The 15105-nt window shown below is 38.0% G+C and overlaps 1 protein-coding gene across 2 annotated transcripts in view; it reads right to left on the bottom strand.

Annotated features, from left to right (window-relative positions):
- The window catches only part of LOC111158795 (arginyl-tRNA synthetase 2, mitochondrial), a 59833-nt gene that overhangs the window by 34294 nt on the left and 10434 nt on the right, over nucleotides 1-15105 (bottom strand). For both annotated transcript variants that reach the window (XM_022521049.1, XM_022521048.1), the window contains exons 2-4: nucleotides 9391-9464; nucleotides 6727-6829; nucleotides 5298-5381 (exon numbers count right to left, since the gene is read on the bottom strand). In XM_022521049.1, coding sequence (XP_022376757.1) covers nucleotides 5298-5381; nucleotides 6727-6829; nucleotides 9391-9464 — 261 coding nt within the window. The remainder of the gene's footprint in view (nucleotides 1-5297; nucleotides 5382-6726; nucleotides 6830-9390; nucleotides 9465-15105) is intronic.

Raw genomic sequence — 15105 nt, 5'->3', positions numbered from 1 at the left:
ACCCGCCCTCCCCAGGGCGACTACTTTTCTAACATCAGCTTAGCTGATGACTACTCTCCTTGCAACCACTGACCCTCCTTGGTTTTAAGGGTATTAAGCTCTACTGACTTCTACTTCTCAGTTTCCTTTGCAGGCTCCTTTTCCACTGCCTGCTGCCCCACTCCCTATGCTGTGCTTCCTTCTTGCTTCTAGCTCCTTACTTCATACGTCCCCTAGGTATAAAGTCCTAAGACTTCAACTACTACTTACCTAATAAAATATTTCCTGTGCCACAGACTGGTATGTCCAACTCCAAGATCTGAAGTGCCTGAGATGTGCAATGGAATATACTCCTCTTCCTTCTGCAGTCTCCATCTACATGAACTTTACCGCCTCACCCAGCTAACCAAGTCAAAGACCCGGGAGTACCTAAGATTTACCCTTTTCCCTCAAACTTCATAATCAACCACCTATTAATCACCAAATCCTGCACCTGCCACTGCCTATCGTTATAGTTATCCCCTCTGTCCTGTTTAGAACCTCATCATCCGTCAGCTATACCACTACAAAAACAACAAAACAATAATACATAACTATCTCCTTATATAACATGTAAATTTAATTAGATCTATGTTCTACTTAAACCCTTCAATAATTCCAAGACATCTAAAAGATTTTATCAATTTCTGGTTTTTTACTTTACATGCATTTTGCCTTTGTTTCATAATTTTAAGAAAACTGGTTTGTTAAATGGCACATTATAACATCCGTAAAAACCATAAGGTAGAAGTATTAGGGTCTTATTTTTTTGGTAATAAATATACAATATTAAAATGAGGTGAATTTTATTAGTGTAATACTAAAAAATTATCAAGCATACCACCTGTGGTACACATAACACACCATGGAAAATGATGACAGAGGAAAAAGCTGAAATTCTAACGCAGGGCATATAAGGCCCTTCACACTGTATAATTTCATACCCTCCCCCATGTCATCCTATGTGTGAACCATACTCTATCACCACTGATTTCCAGACAATGCCATGTTCTTGACCTTCTGTACTCTGGCCCAGGCTATCTTCTCTGCCTGAATGCCTGCATTTATATCTCCCAGATATAGCTGTCTTTTCTTTTTTTTTTTTAAAGATTAAAAAAAAATTTTTTTTTGTTTTTAAGTAATGTCTATACCCAGGTGTCTGGGTGGCTCAGTCAGTTGAGTGTCTGCCTTCAGCTCAGGTCATGATCCTGGGGTCCTGGGATCGCACCCCACGTCACTCCCGGCTCAGTGGGAGTCTGTTTCTCCCTCTCCCTCTCCTACTGTTTCTCTCTCTCTCTCTGTATCAAATAATAAATAAAATCTTTATTTAAAAAAAAAAAAGGACTGTCTACACCAAACATGAGGCTTGAATCCACAACCCCGATATTAAGAGTGGCATCCACTTTTGCCCAGTTGAAGATTACCTCTTCACTCCTCAAGTTAGACTTACGTGTACCTTTCTTTACATTGGATTGCGGCTTACACATGCCTCCACTGTATCATGCATCACATTATCATATCCACTACACATTACACTGATATTTTTTATGCTTTTCTTTTAGATCATAAGCTCCTTGAGGGCAGAACACATGCCACTTTATCTTTAGATTTCAGTAACATAGTCTGTGGCAAATAATAAACAGAAAGTTTATTAAATTGTGGCAAAAGCTTTAAACTATAGAATGTCAGTGAGCTAGTAAAGTTCCTTGATATTCCGATAGATGAATAAGCTAGAGGTCCATCTACTCCTCGTTAAGTACGTTAAAATATAAGATGCTCTTATAAGAACTTCTACAGAAGCTACTACTACCTATTTGTTTTTTGGTCAATCCTTGAAAAGAGTTTAATCATTCATTCCTTCCATGTGCGCAGCCACTTGGCACGACATGTGACTTGAATGCGTCTATTGCCTTCTGGCTTAATCTCAGTTAGCAAAATAATGAGCAGAATCAGAGCCATTTAAATTAGTATCTCTTTTTCTTTTTTTCCTTAAGTTTTTTTAATAGAGCATGCAAAGTTGAATCTGGCAAATGAAAAAATACAGGTATACATGTAAAATAAAAATGATGTTATCCATTGTGTACTTTTAAGGCACAACTAAAAAAAGAGGATTTTGTTTGCCTTTTTCCTTTTTAGTTAAACTCATATTTTTTTTTCTCCCCTTAAATGAATTAACTATTATTTTAAATTACTCTTTTTTTTTTTTTTTTTTGACAGAGATCAAAAGTAGGCAGAGAGGCAGGCAGAGAGAGAGAGAGGAGGAAGCAGGCTCCCCGCAGAGCAGAGAGCCCGATGCGGGGCTCGATCCCAGGACCCTGGGATCATGACCTGAGCCGAAGGCAGAGGCTTTAACCCACTGAGCCACCAGGCGCCCCTTAAATTACTTTTGAAAGTCATCTGTAAGCTACTGACAGGCAGAAGCTTGACACCAAACTGACAGCTCTTCACGATGTATGAATTGGTCATACCACCTTATGGTTTTGAAAAATTCATTATCTAGTTCCAATGATTTGGCAGTTCCTACTGTCTTTAATTTCACATTCTAGTCTCCTATGTTTGAGGATGATTTACACAAAGACATTATACTGCCGCAGTTAGTGATCCAAACTTAAGCTAACATTTAATCAATTCCTGGGGCTGCCAGTGTTAATTCAATTGCAATGCGTAAACAGATACGTTTTATGCAAGGCTAAGTTTGTACATGTGTAAGCAATGACAAATTCATAATTCCCTGCTTGAAAAGTAAGTTTCGGACACAGGTCACTGGCTACATGTCAATCTTGATGACTTTAATATGTAAAAATATGTATTAATAACGGTCCCAAAGGGTTGAATTTTTTTCCTGATGTGATCTGAAAAATTCATTATACATGCAAATGACCATTCTTTAAAACCTGAAAATAATGAAGCCAGATGTAGAAGAATTTAAGTTTTGAGCAAACAAGGCTTATCATTAAAAAACTGTAACTTTTAACCAGGCACATTCAATATTCCTTTTTCTGACTATGGGTGTTCACTAGTTTAGGATGTATGAGCAGGGCTACTGTGAGCAATCTGCTTGTTCCTTTAATAAAAATCACACTAAGATCCAGGCATTCAAGGCTACAGTGAGGGAGGATTTCCAGGTGATAAAGAGTAGCCAGACCTCAAAGCCCTAGATCTTGTCCCTGTGTTGTCAACTGAGAAGGATCTGGGAATACTTTTAATAAGCAAGCTAGTGTGCATTCTTAAATCAGAGAAAATCTCATAGCTTGTTCACTGTAATAATAAAGCATGAAAATTCGTGGCCACTGACATTTTATTTTATTTTATTTATTTTTTTTTTGGCCACTGACATTTTAAAAGAAGTAAACACATGCCTTGCTTGATATATAAAACACATCTCTTTCAGTCAAGCTGGCTGTAAAGCAACATCATCTACTAGTACATTTTCCCATCTCAGGGAAAATAAAAGAGGTAAAATACTGCTGCCTATGAATTAGACTGAAGTTTGGTGGGCACTGTGGGGAGCTGCATTTCTGCTTCTATAAAAATCGAGACTGTTGGGGCGCCTGGGTGGCTTAGTGGGTTAAAGCCTCTGCCTTCAGCTCGGGTCATGATCCTGGGGTCCTGGAATCGAGCCCCGCATCGGGCTTTCTGCTCAGCAGGGAGCCTGCTTCCCCCTCTCTCTGTCTGCCTCTCTGCCTACTTGTGATCTCTCTCTCTCTGTCAAATAAATAAATAAAATCTTTGAAAAAAAAAAAAAATCGAGATTGTTGGGGCACCTGGGTGGCTCAGTCAGTTAACTGCCTGATTTTGGTTCAGGTCATGATCTCAGAGTCTTGGGGTCCTCCTCCCACTCATGCCGTCTAACAAATAAATATTATCTCTAATAAATAACTATTTATCTACTTACCATTTATTTGAGAGAGAGAGTGTTCAAGTGCATGGGAGCACAGGAAGGGGGAGGGGCAGAGGGAAAGGGAAAAGCAGGCTCTCCACTGAGTAGGGAGCCCAACATGGGGCTTGATTCCTGGGCCCTGGGATCATGACCTGAGCCGAAAGCAGATGCTTAACTGACTGAGCCACATAGGTGCCCCAATAAATAAAATCTTAAAAAAATATACTTGGGATCATAATCGGAAGAAAGAGTACTAATGTAGAAATGGTAAATTAGACTCAATGGTTTACTAAATTGACATGAAATGTTACCAACCAAGAGCCTAACAGACTGCAGACACTTTTCAACAAGCTCAAAACAAATTTCCTTTTTGTCCTTGTGACTGATTTTGGTTAATTATCTCTCTTTGAAGTACGAAGGATAAAAAGATAAAAGAAAAAAATTCAAGGATCTAGAGGCAAACATATTAACACGAACTCTCCCTTGGAAGACTGATAGGGCAGATGGGCAAATGTCTATAATCTGTATAATCTTGGTGAGAAATTATATTAGAAATTTTGGTTTTATAGTAATTTTCAATTCAAGACTGCAGCATTTCTAACCAACTCAAAACCAGTATTTCTTAAAAAACAAAACAAAATAACAGCCTAAAGCATGCATTATGATAAATTTTCAATTTCAACTGAGATGAAACTCTCAACGAAAGATCTCATACCACTGCCTATCCAGGATTACCTGTCCTCCAGTCTTACACGAGACCCAGTTCCTTTATGTCATTTCTCCAACTCTTCCAGGCCATCCTGAGTTTTCTTATCTTTCTTATGCTTATTGTATCAATCCAACTTTTGTTTTAATACTTGTTTTATTAAAAGAATAAGCTATCTTATAGTTTCATCTGTATAAATCTCATGCTACCAACAGATTACAGACTACCAGAGAGCCAAAACGAGCAGTACTTTTTGGGTATTCAATATAGAGTCCATTAATTTATTCAATAATAGTTATCTCACACCTACTGCATGCCAGGCACTGTGCTAGGAGCTGCGGATCCAACAGAGAGAAAAACAGATGCTATAAGCCCTAACAGAAATTAGTTTAAAGGGCAAGAGGCATTAATCAAATAAAAAGATGTATAATACCAACTATGATAAGTTCTGCAAAGGAGAGCTACCCACTGACGGTAGAGCACATAAACAAAGGGGACAGAAAGGCACAGCCCAGGAAATATCAAGAACTGAAGGGTAAGCAGGAGTTAACCTGGGGTGGCACTCCAGGAAGGAGAATCAGAATGGGTAAGGTTTTGAGGCAAGAGGAGGCGACGTTTAAGAACTGGGGGAAAACCACTGTAGCTAAATCAGACTGAGTAAAGGTGCATAGCTGGAACATAATCCATTCTTACCTTTGTTAATAGTTCTCTGTTAATTTTGAAATTTACAGTCCCTTGACCAGTGCTGATTTCGCTCACCACTGTATCACATTTTAGCTGAAAAGATTAAAAAAAAAATCAAGTAAAATTAAATATATTATAAAACAAGTGTAATGATATTTGTAGTTTTAATACTATCACTTTGGAGTCCAAACGCAGCAGGTGCATCATATCTCTGGCTAAGGCCCAGGTCTGGATATAATGACAATCTGTTCAATTCTATCACTTGACAAGTTTCCTCCTTTTCTAGCCTAGAATACTACTCTATCTTCAGAATCTCTTCTTCTTTCCCATTCTCTCACTTCAAATTCTCCACCTCACAAGGAAGGAAGCCAGTATCACTTCACCTCCCACCTGATGTGCCCTGACATGCAGTGAACTCTTTTTATCTCACCCACCTTGCAGAGAGCCACAGGACATTTAATTCTGTCAGGCCCTACGCCGCCAGCACTTGTACCCACACAAAAAATAGGTATCATTTAAATACTTGGTCTTCATTGAATATACCTTAAAATTTTAACCAACTAGATTTCTAAGCACCTGATATATCCGTGAAACTTGAAGAGATACCTGTTTTCACTGAGGAATCACTAGTCTTTATATTTGAGACTCACAGGATATGGGAGAAGGAACTAAATACCATAATCAGAACAATTCTACTCCTCGTGTACTTCCTGATAAAAATCTAGGTTGATTTTCTGATCAAATAAATATTTACTCAGCTACCAAAGCTCTTTGATTATACTCATTCTTTACACATCTTTTTCTATGATAGTGACTTTCATTGTTCCAATCCTTCAGTGTGCCCAGAAGCCTGTGTCACATGTAATAACCATATTTTAAAACCCCTGTTTTTTATGGTATTACATTAGTAATTTAGATTTGGTCATTCTCTACAATCCTTTCAATTCCCCTTTTAGATACCAAACCCAACAGAGAAATTAGAAATGAATGAGTTTATTAAATTATCTAGCCACTTCTTCTCTGTAATCATGATTCTATTTACACCTAATCATTTTTTCTCATATTTTAATGCTCATCTTCTCAGAAACTCATTTTAAAAATTGCAACCCACTGCTCTAATTTATCAAGCTTGTTCTCTTAAATTCAGAAGTCCATCCAGCTTCAATCTGTAAATTTAATTAACACGTCAGTCCTCCTGTAAGTAGTTAATCAAAAAATTGAACAATGTCAGCTCAAGAGGAATGCTTTATAGCTAATTTGAAAAATCATCTTAACCTTATAGCACATGGCTAAAATGAATTTAAATTGTATTTTCCAAGGTGCCTTGAACAAAAAAAACACTATTAAATTCATTATTATGCCTGAGATAGCCTGCAGAGTTTTTTCTTCTTTACTAAGTTTGTTATAATGTCTAAAAAAGATAATAGTGCTGAAGTACCTTCTCTGCCAGTCTTGTGGCTTGAACTTGAATATCTGGTCTTGAATGGTCATTGTTGTTTTCCAATAGAGAATCCACAGAGAGCTGAAAATCAGCTACTTCTCTAAAGACAGAAAACAAAATAGGAAAAAGCTATAATATCTTAAAAACATTACTAGTGTAACAACAACAGTAACAACTAACCATTATGGATTCTTCAATACAATTTTATCAGAAGGAAAAGGTTTTGCTTTAAAAATATAAAGCAAAGAAATTAGAAATATCAACTTGTATTTATTTAGAACTTTATCTTCTAAAGTTCTTCATCTTCTATTCCTCTTCTAATACCTAACTGTAACTTTATTATATCTCTGTGAGATAGGTAGTTCAAAGTGTAATAAAAAATTTAACTGATGTATAAACATCTAGGTAATTACCCAGCTAAAACATCTTTTGACATTTAATAAGGAACTAGAGGGGGCGCCTGGGTGGCTCAGCTGTTAAGTGGCTGCCTTCGGCTCAGGTATGATCCTGGGGTCCTGGGATTGAGCCCCATGTCTGTCTCCCTGCTTGGTGGGAGGCTGCTTCTCCCTCTCCCTCTTCCCCTGCTTGTGGTAACACTTGCTGTGTCTGCCAAATAAATAAATAAATAAATCTTTAAAAGAAAAAAAAAAAAAGGGAACTAGAAAATGAGATTCCATGGGCACAGTAAGTGATTAAACCACTGTTTAACCCACTGCCACTGAAACAAAAGGACCTATTTTAGAGGGGGTACAAATGACTTCATTTTTATCACTCTTGACATTCAGGGATATGCCTAAAATATCTTATGATATCTGTTTTACATCACATTAAGCCACCTGGTCAACAAAGACCATTATGAATTTTCTTGAGCCTTGAGGCACATGGGTGGCGCAGTCAGCTGGGTGTCTGCTCTTGATTCTGGCTCAGGTCATGATATTAGGGTTGTGGGACTGAGTCCAGTGTCAGCTCTGAGCTAGACACGGAGACTGCTTGGGATTCTCCTCTCCTTTTCTCTCTGCGCTCTCCCTCACCCCTGCCACCCCACTCATGTATTCACTCTCCAAAAAAAAAAAAATATATATATATATATATAGAGAGAGAGAGAGAGAGAGAGAGAGAAGAAAAAAATACTTTTCTTGAGATCCTTCCCAATATTTATTCTCTATAAACCAAAGGTATAGTGAAATATAGTATCATTAAAGTAGAACTGCCCAAAGGAGCTCCAGGCAGGTAAAGAAAATCTTTTTCAAAAGATGGGCCAAGGGGCACCTGGATGGCTCAGTCGGTTAAGCAGCTGTCTTGGGTTCAGGTCATCAGCCCAGGGTCCTGAGATGGAGCCCAACATCGGGCTCCCTGCTCAGTGGAGAGCCTGCTTTTCCCTCTCCCTGATGCTCTATCTATGCTCTCTAGTTCTCTGTCAGATAAATAAATAATATCTTAAAAAAAAAAAAAGATGGGCCAAGATTGTTTAGCTTATTAAAGGCCCCTGACACATAAAATAAAAAGCAGGGATTTTCATTATTATTTTATTATTATGCAAAATGCCATTTATAGATTTTATGAAATAGGTAAATGGCTTCAAATATAACCTTAATAGATGAGTAATTACAAGATCCCCTTGGTCTGTGGTTGCCTTTGTTCTTAGAACTCAATGTAAAGTAAGCTGCAGCAGGACACTTTAAAGATGCTTTCTTTCAACAAGGCCAAATGTAGCCTTTCTCTTCCTCTTCCACTTACTCTTTGTCTATTCCTGGAACAATAATCTTCATCCTACCCTCTCCTGAAATCCTGACAAAGTTAAGGAGACAAAATATTCAGACATAATGGTAATGATAATTATATCTTCCCAAAGCTTTGGGCTTAAATGCCTACTATGTAGCTAATTTCTTGTCATTATTAATTAACTGAGAGGGCATTTTATCCAAGTACATATTTTTTTTTAGCCAAATGGTAAAGAAGCATCAGTCAGAAGGACCAATCTCATAAAAGATATCTTCCTGTATCCAAGAAAGGAACTAAGGGTTATATGTTTTCTATCACCAGGCGTTCTCAAATGGAATCAAACAAAAAAACCTGAAAACCACAAAAAACCCTGGTAGGTAAATACAGCACTAGAGTTTTCAAGCATCAGATAGTGTATAATCTCTAAAATCCCTTCAAAAACCCTGAAAAAAAAAATTTTTTTTTTTAAGAGAGTGAGTGAGAGAGAGAAGCAGGGGGAGGGGCAGAGGGAGAGGGAGAAGCAGACTCTCCGCTGAGCAGGGACTCTGGGATCACGACTGGAGCTGAAGGCAGATGCCCAACTGACTGAGCCACCAAGGCACCCCCCAAAACCCTGAAATTTTAACTGCAATATTAGTCCTTTTATTTGCTGTCACAGAATTAAATTTTGACCTTGTTCCTAATTTTCCTTAAAGACTTTGCCATAATTATCATTAATAGCATAAACATCAAACACCATAAGAGTACTAATTTAATGTGCCATGTCAAAATAGGTAAAATACAGATTTTATTTCACTATTTAAGTGAATGGGAATAACAGGTTACAACGTATTTTATGGTTTATTTCAAGGTCTATTCTGTAAATTGAACTTTTTTTTTTTTTTTTTTTTTGCATAGTGACAAAGTCAGCAACATTTTAAGTTGTTACAAATACTTAACTCTTTTCTGGAAATTGGAACTGCAGATATTGCCTTGATCAAGTTTTCTGGTGGAAGATCTAACACTCTGGAAAGCTGAACATTAAAAAAAAAAAAAAGGCAAGATTGTTAATAATTTGTACCAGATTCAACGCAATACTACTCAACAAAAAGAATATTCAGATACTTAACTTAAATAAGCCTCAAATGCACTATGCTAAGTGACAAAAACCCAACTCTGTTAACAGACTATATAGTATATGATTTTATTTACCTGACATTCTGAAAAACCCAAAACTATGAGAGAGAGAGAGAGAGAGAGAGAATCTTAAGCAGGCTCCAACTTGGTGCAGAGCCCCACACAGGGATGGATCTCACGACCCTAAGATCATGACCTGAGCTGAAATGAAAAGTCAGATGCCCTATCAACTAAGCCACCCAGGTGCCCCTTAGTATATGTTGATTTTTGAATTCATGTCTCAGAGTACAGTCTTCATTTTTAAATTCTAGTCATTGGAAACTGCATTACAAAAGCCTCTACAAAAAAGGTTATTTCCTTAGGCCATTTTCCTAGGAGTGGATAAACATTTCCACCACATTTATAGAATAAAGGCTGTAACAGTTCATGTTTATATTACAAAGAGTTCTTGCCAATATAGGTACACCAATAAGAGAGGTTCTATTAAAATTTCTTTTAGAAAAAAGAAAAAAATGATTCAAATTCCAGGTCCACTTTTACTAGCTATAAGTCCAAGGGAAAGCCATCTTACATAAATGAGCTTAAGCTTTCACGTATGAAAAATGGGGATAATCTATTAAACTAGGGTTCTCAGACACCTTGTTGACTCAGTTGGTTAAGTGACTGCCTTCCGCTCAGATCATGATCCTGGAGTCCCAGGACTGAGTCCTTCATTCGGCTCCATGATCAGCAAGGAGTCTGCTTCTCCCTCTGACCCTCCCCACTCTGATGCTTTCTCTCATTCTCTCTCAATAAATAAATACAAACTCTTAAAAAAAAAAAAAGCGTTCTTATAAGGATTAAGAAAAATGTGTCACACAATAAGCATGTGATAAATATTCTCTTCTTCTTTTAAAATTAAGGTTTTATTTTGGACATTGTAAGGGCCTACTTAGCCAGAGCGATTTCATCTCGGTTAAGCAGTGATTTTGTTGTTTATGCAGTAAAACTTAAATTGACCCTGCCCCCTGCCCCCCTCCAGGGGAATTTACTTAAAAGCAAGTCCGGGAAACCAGTAAAATATGGTCAACCAGTCCCTGATAACAGAGCCCAAATACAAGGGCGGTTCAGGTCAGGTGGAGATAACAGAGCCCAAATACCAGGGATGAGTCGGGCCAGGTGGAGACATCCAATCAGTGGAGCGCGCATACTGTCTCCCTAGCTACCAAGGAATGTGGGCCCTGCCTTTTGGGCGCCAATTCTGACCAAAGTGATAGGCTAGTTCAAATAGTTACTATGGGGTGAATCGTAATTCAATTGGCCACCCGTGTGTGACCTAGCATGACTGTGCAGCTTTCTCTGTGTGCTGCAATCTCATTGGCCACCTGTGTGTGGCCAGGCTCAACCACATGGCCTTTGCTCTATAAAAGTTAGTCTGTGAGGCAGGGAGTCGTCACTCTCTCTGTAAGAGGCGGCCCTGACCAGCAGGTTTGATTTTCGATGCTTGGCGCGAAATAAAGCTTTGCTTGTCCTTCGCTTTGTATCAGTCTCTCTCCTTTGGTCACGGACCCTAACAGACATAACGTCTCCCAAACTTACCATAACCACTAAGATTTTATGCCTATCTTAAATATAAAGTCTGCTGGAAAACAAAACAATACAAAACTTAGTTATATAGGTCAATTTTAACGTTTTTCAGCTGACAAATAAGTTTTGAACTTCGGTAATAAAATGTTTACATCCAAATGAGCAACACACAAAAAATTCTGTTTCCAATATGAACTAAAAATTACTTAAAAAGTGCTTATTTCTGGGGTGCTTGGGTGGCTCAGCGGGTTAAGTGCCAGCCAGTCTTTGGCTCGGGTCATGATCCTGGGGTCCCTGCCTGGTAGGGGAGTCTCCTCCTCTCTCCCCCTCAGCCACCCCAACCCCTTGTGCTCTCTCTCGCTCTCTCTCAAATAAATAAAATCTTCAAAAGAATTGCTTATTTCTTTTATTATATCTCTGTTGCTCCAAAAAAAGGCTCTGAGGGGAATTAACACATAAAAATGAAATGGAGGTATAAAATCATACCAGAAAACTCAAGGTCAAGATAGTTACTATGCTTTTTGGCAACCAAGGTACAAAAAGGAATCTAACTATATAATACAGTGCTGCCTGGCAACAAACTTTTCCTAAAAGTAAATTCTAAGACCAAGTTATATTCACGAAAATTTAAATATCAAAATAGAAAATATCTTCAATAGCAGTTTCCCAAAGGCACAGAAACATATTTATATGATGTAAGTTAGAAAACCAAAATAAAAAGACTGATGGAAAAGGAGAAATGGAGAGTCACTGGTTACAAGGAGCAGAGAGTTTCAGTTTTACAAATGAAGAGTCTGGATAGGGTTGGTGGTGATGGTTGCATAGCCATGTTAGTGGACTTAATGCCACTGAACTGCACACTTAAAAATACTTAAAATGGTAAATTTTATGTTGTATGTATTTTCCCATAATTAAAAACAAAACAAATTTAAAAAACCTTAAAAGACTCTGGGATAAGTAGGGGAATGAAGCCTTCTTTACATTATCTCCCAACTCCCAACTTCCACCCATTATCAAATTAAAATGGAAAGGGTGGAAGAAAGAATAGAGAAAGGAAAGGAAGGTAGGTCATACATAGGCAGATTGGTTGGTTGGTTCTCCAGCAACAAACAGGATAGGCACAGTCCAAAGTTACAAACTTCAAAAGGGACAGCCAAGGAGACAAACCACAACTTGTGAAGAAGAATGGAGCAGCCTTGTTTGGCAAGCCTCTTAACTTGAATTAACAATTCTCATCAATACTCCAAGCTGAAGAGGAAAAAAATGAATCCCATTATTTTTTTCATCTGTGATTGGAGGGAGAGGCTACAGAGCTGTGGGAGAGAAGGAGTAAAACGGAGAAGTGAATTCTGTACTTTTCAGAAATGAAGATTCTAGGGCAGCACACTAAAGTTCTCTCCAATGAAAACAACAACACATTCCCCAATTAAATGGAGATCTCGATATGGTTTTGTATGGGCAGCAAGAATCAGAGGAGGAACTTTTACAGGAAGGTGAAAAAATATCAGAGCTACCTAAGCAAAATTTAGTATGTCAGGTCAGAGTTCAGGAATAATATATACATGTCACCAGAACCTACCGGAGAGACAAGCGTGGAAAAGCCTTTGAATTTATATTTTTGTAATCACAAAAGCAACGTGGGCCAAGAACAAATCTCACATGGAGAGTGAAGTCACCCACACAATGCAGGAACAAACAAAGTGTGGGCAGGACTGTCAGGCATGTGCAAGATGAAAAATAGGGAAAACAAGCAGACAAACTGGAAGTGGGGGAGAGGAGAAGAGAGGGAAGGACAAAAGATCAAAGAACTCTTGTCTAGAAAAATACAACCAAATGAATATAAAGGTATTCATCAAAAGTGCTTCAAGATTTGTGAATACAGTAAGAACTGAAAGAAAAAGATAAAAGGGAGTCTAAAAATTAAATAGACAAGTTGATGATTAAACGTTTTTATTATAGAATTAAGAAACATTCATAACTGAAAATAATGACACAGAGGCCTACGATAATCAGAGAATACAGATTAAAAAAAAACATAAATTGAAAGCAATCAGAGAAAAAGAAATAAAATTGGGTATAAGATAATCCAACCTTATGATAACTGGTGTCCCTAAAGCAGAAAAAGAGCAGGAAAGCAAGCAGACAGGAAGATAGGTACAGTGGTTCTCCAGCAGTATATACCATAATGATAAAGAGAAAAAAACCAAAGCCACACTCTTCAAAAAGTGATAGCCAAGAAAACATGCAGAAGGTTCTAAAGAATGGAGCAGTCTTGTATAGAGCAGGGCTTCTTGGTCTCTCTTGTCACAAGGTATAGAGACGAAGGAACAAAAGCCAAGAAAAAGAAAAAGTATTCTTAGATAGAGATCTCAGCTCCCCCAGAAGCACGGCCTGAGAAAAGAACTTTGCGCAGGTAATTTATTTGGGAGGCGATTCCTGAGGGTTCAAGTGACAGACTGAGAAGCGTGAGAAGGAAGGAGGAAAAGTTAAGATTGTGCTGACAAGGTTACTGCTGTATGCCCTGGGGCTTAATTTTCCAAGCACACACAAGGTCTAATAAAATGGTCTACCCAAAAACAGGAAGCAAGAGCTTCCATTCCCCATGGACTGAGAGCTGTTCTTGAGGATGTTAACTGCCACATTGAGCTGAGTATAGGCTGGAACCAGCAGGCTTTTAGACTAGATGAGGTGCTATTCGCAGTAAGTGACTGGAAGCACACGCGGTCACACAAGCAGCAGCGGGTACCAGAAGTGTGACCAAAGTGATGGGAGGGCCTAACAGTCAATAAAAGGGAAAATATCCCTGAAATAAGGGACCAAATTTAAATTGTGGCATACTGCTGCAATGACACCCAACAGTAAAATAAAAGAACTAGATCTCCATGCACAATTATGGATAGATCTTTTTTTTTTTTTAAATTGAGCCTAAGAAACAAAAAACCCAAGTTGTAAAAGGATGATTACACTTTGACTACTACTCACATAAATTTTATTAACTTGTAAAAGAATACTATCTAGGGATACATTCATAGGTAGTGACATGCACAGATACAATGAACACAAAACCTCACACGGGAGGAAAGAGTTTGCAGCCAGGGATGGGTACCCAGAAGATTTTAATGGTAACAGTTTTTTAAACTGGGTGATGGGTACATAATAACTATAATTTTCTCCATGATTAAATATTTTGTTAAAAAAAGAAAATCTGGGGTACCTGTGTGGCTCGGTCAAATGACTGCCTTTGGCTCAGGTCATGATCCTAGAGTCCCAGGATCAAGTCCCAAGTCAGGCTCCCTGCTCAGTGGGGAATCTGCTCCTCCCGATAACCCACCCCTCTCATGCTCTCTCTCACTCTCTCTCAAATAAATAAATAAGATCTTTACAAAAAAAGGCTACAAATCAAAATAACTACTATGTCAGGAAAATATAATTTGGAAAACTCAACACAGATACATCCTGCTTAAGTTATGAAATTTCAAAAAATAAAGCACCCAACCAAGAAAACTCCAGGGATGAAACAAATGCAGTTTACTTTGTAGCCATATTACCTAACCACAAAGATCATGATCTGGTTAAAATGAATAACTTAGCAATGATATTATATAGGACTAGATGCTTCACAGGAAAAGTTGTAAAGCGATATGTTTAGTTTCACTTGCTCACCTGTGTTTTAATCTGAATTGCCAACATATGAAAATTGCTAAACTTTAAAATAACATTGTTTGTATGCATTTGCATCCGCCATATCTGTCTTTGGAAAATTGATTCAGAACTAGATAATCTGGTGTTACTGCCTTATTTCTAAAATGAAGATTTCTGATATTACTTCTAAACGTGTTTTTTTTTTTTTTTTTTTAAGACTTATTTTAGAGAGGGAGCACAGGGACCCATGTTGGGGGAGGGACAGAGGGAGAGAAGCTCAAACAGACTCCCTCCTGAGCTGGGTGTGGGGCCACCTGAGGCTGATCCTAG

The sequence above is a fragment of the Enhydra lutris genome, unplaced genomic scaffold, assembly GCF_002288905.1.
Source record: "Enhydra lutris kenyoni isolate GAN:26980312 unplaced genomic scaffold, ASM228890v2 scaffoldscaffold63, whole genome shotgun sequence".
Taxonomy (NCBI): domain Eukaryota; kingdom Metazoa; phylum Chordata; class Mammalia; order Carnivora; family Mustelidae; genus Enhydra; species Enhydra lutris.
This window is presented reverse-complemented; position numbering and strand designations above follow the sequence as displayed.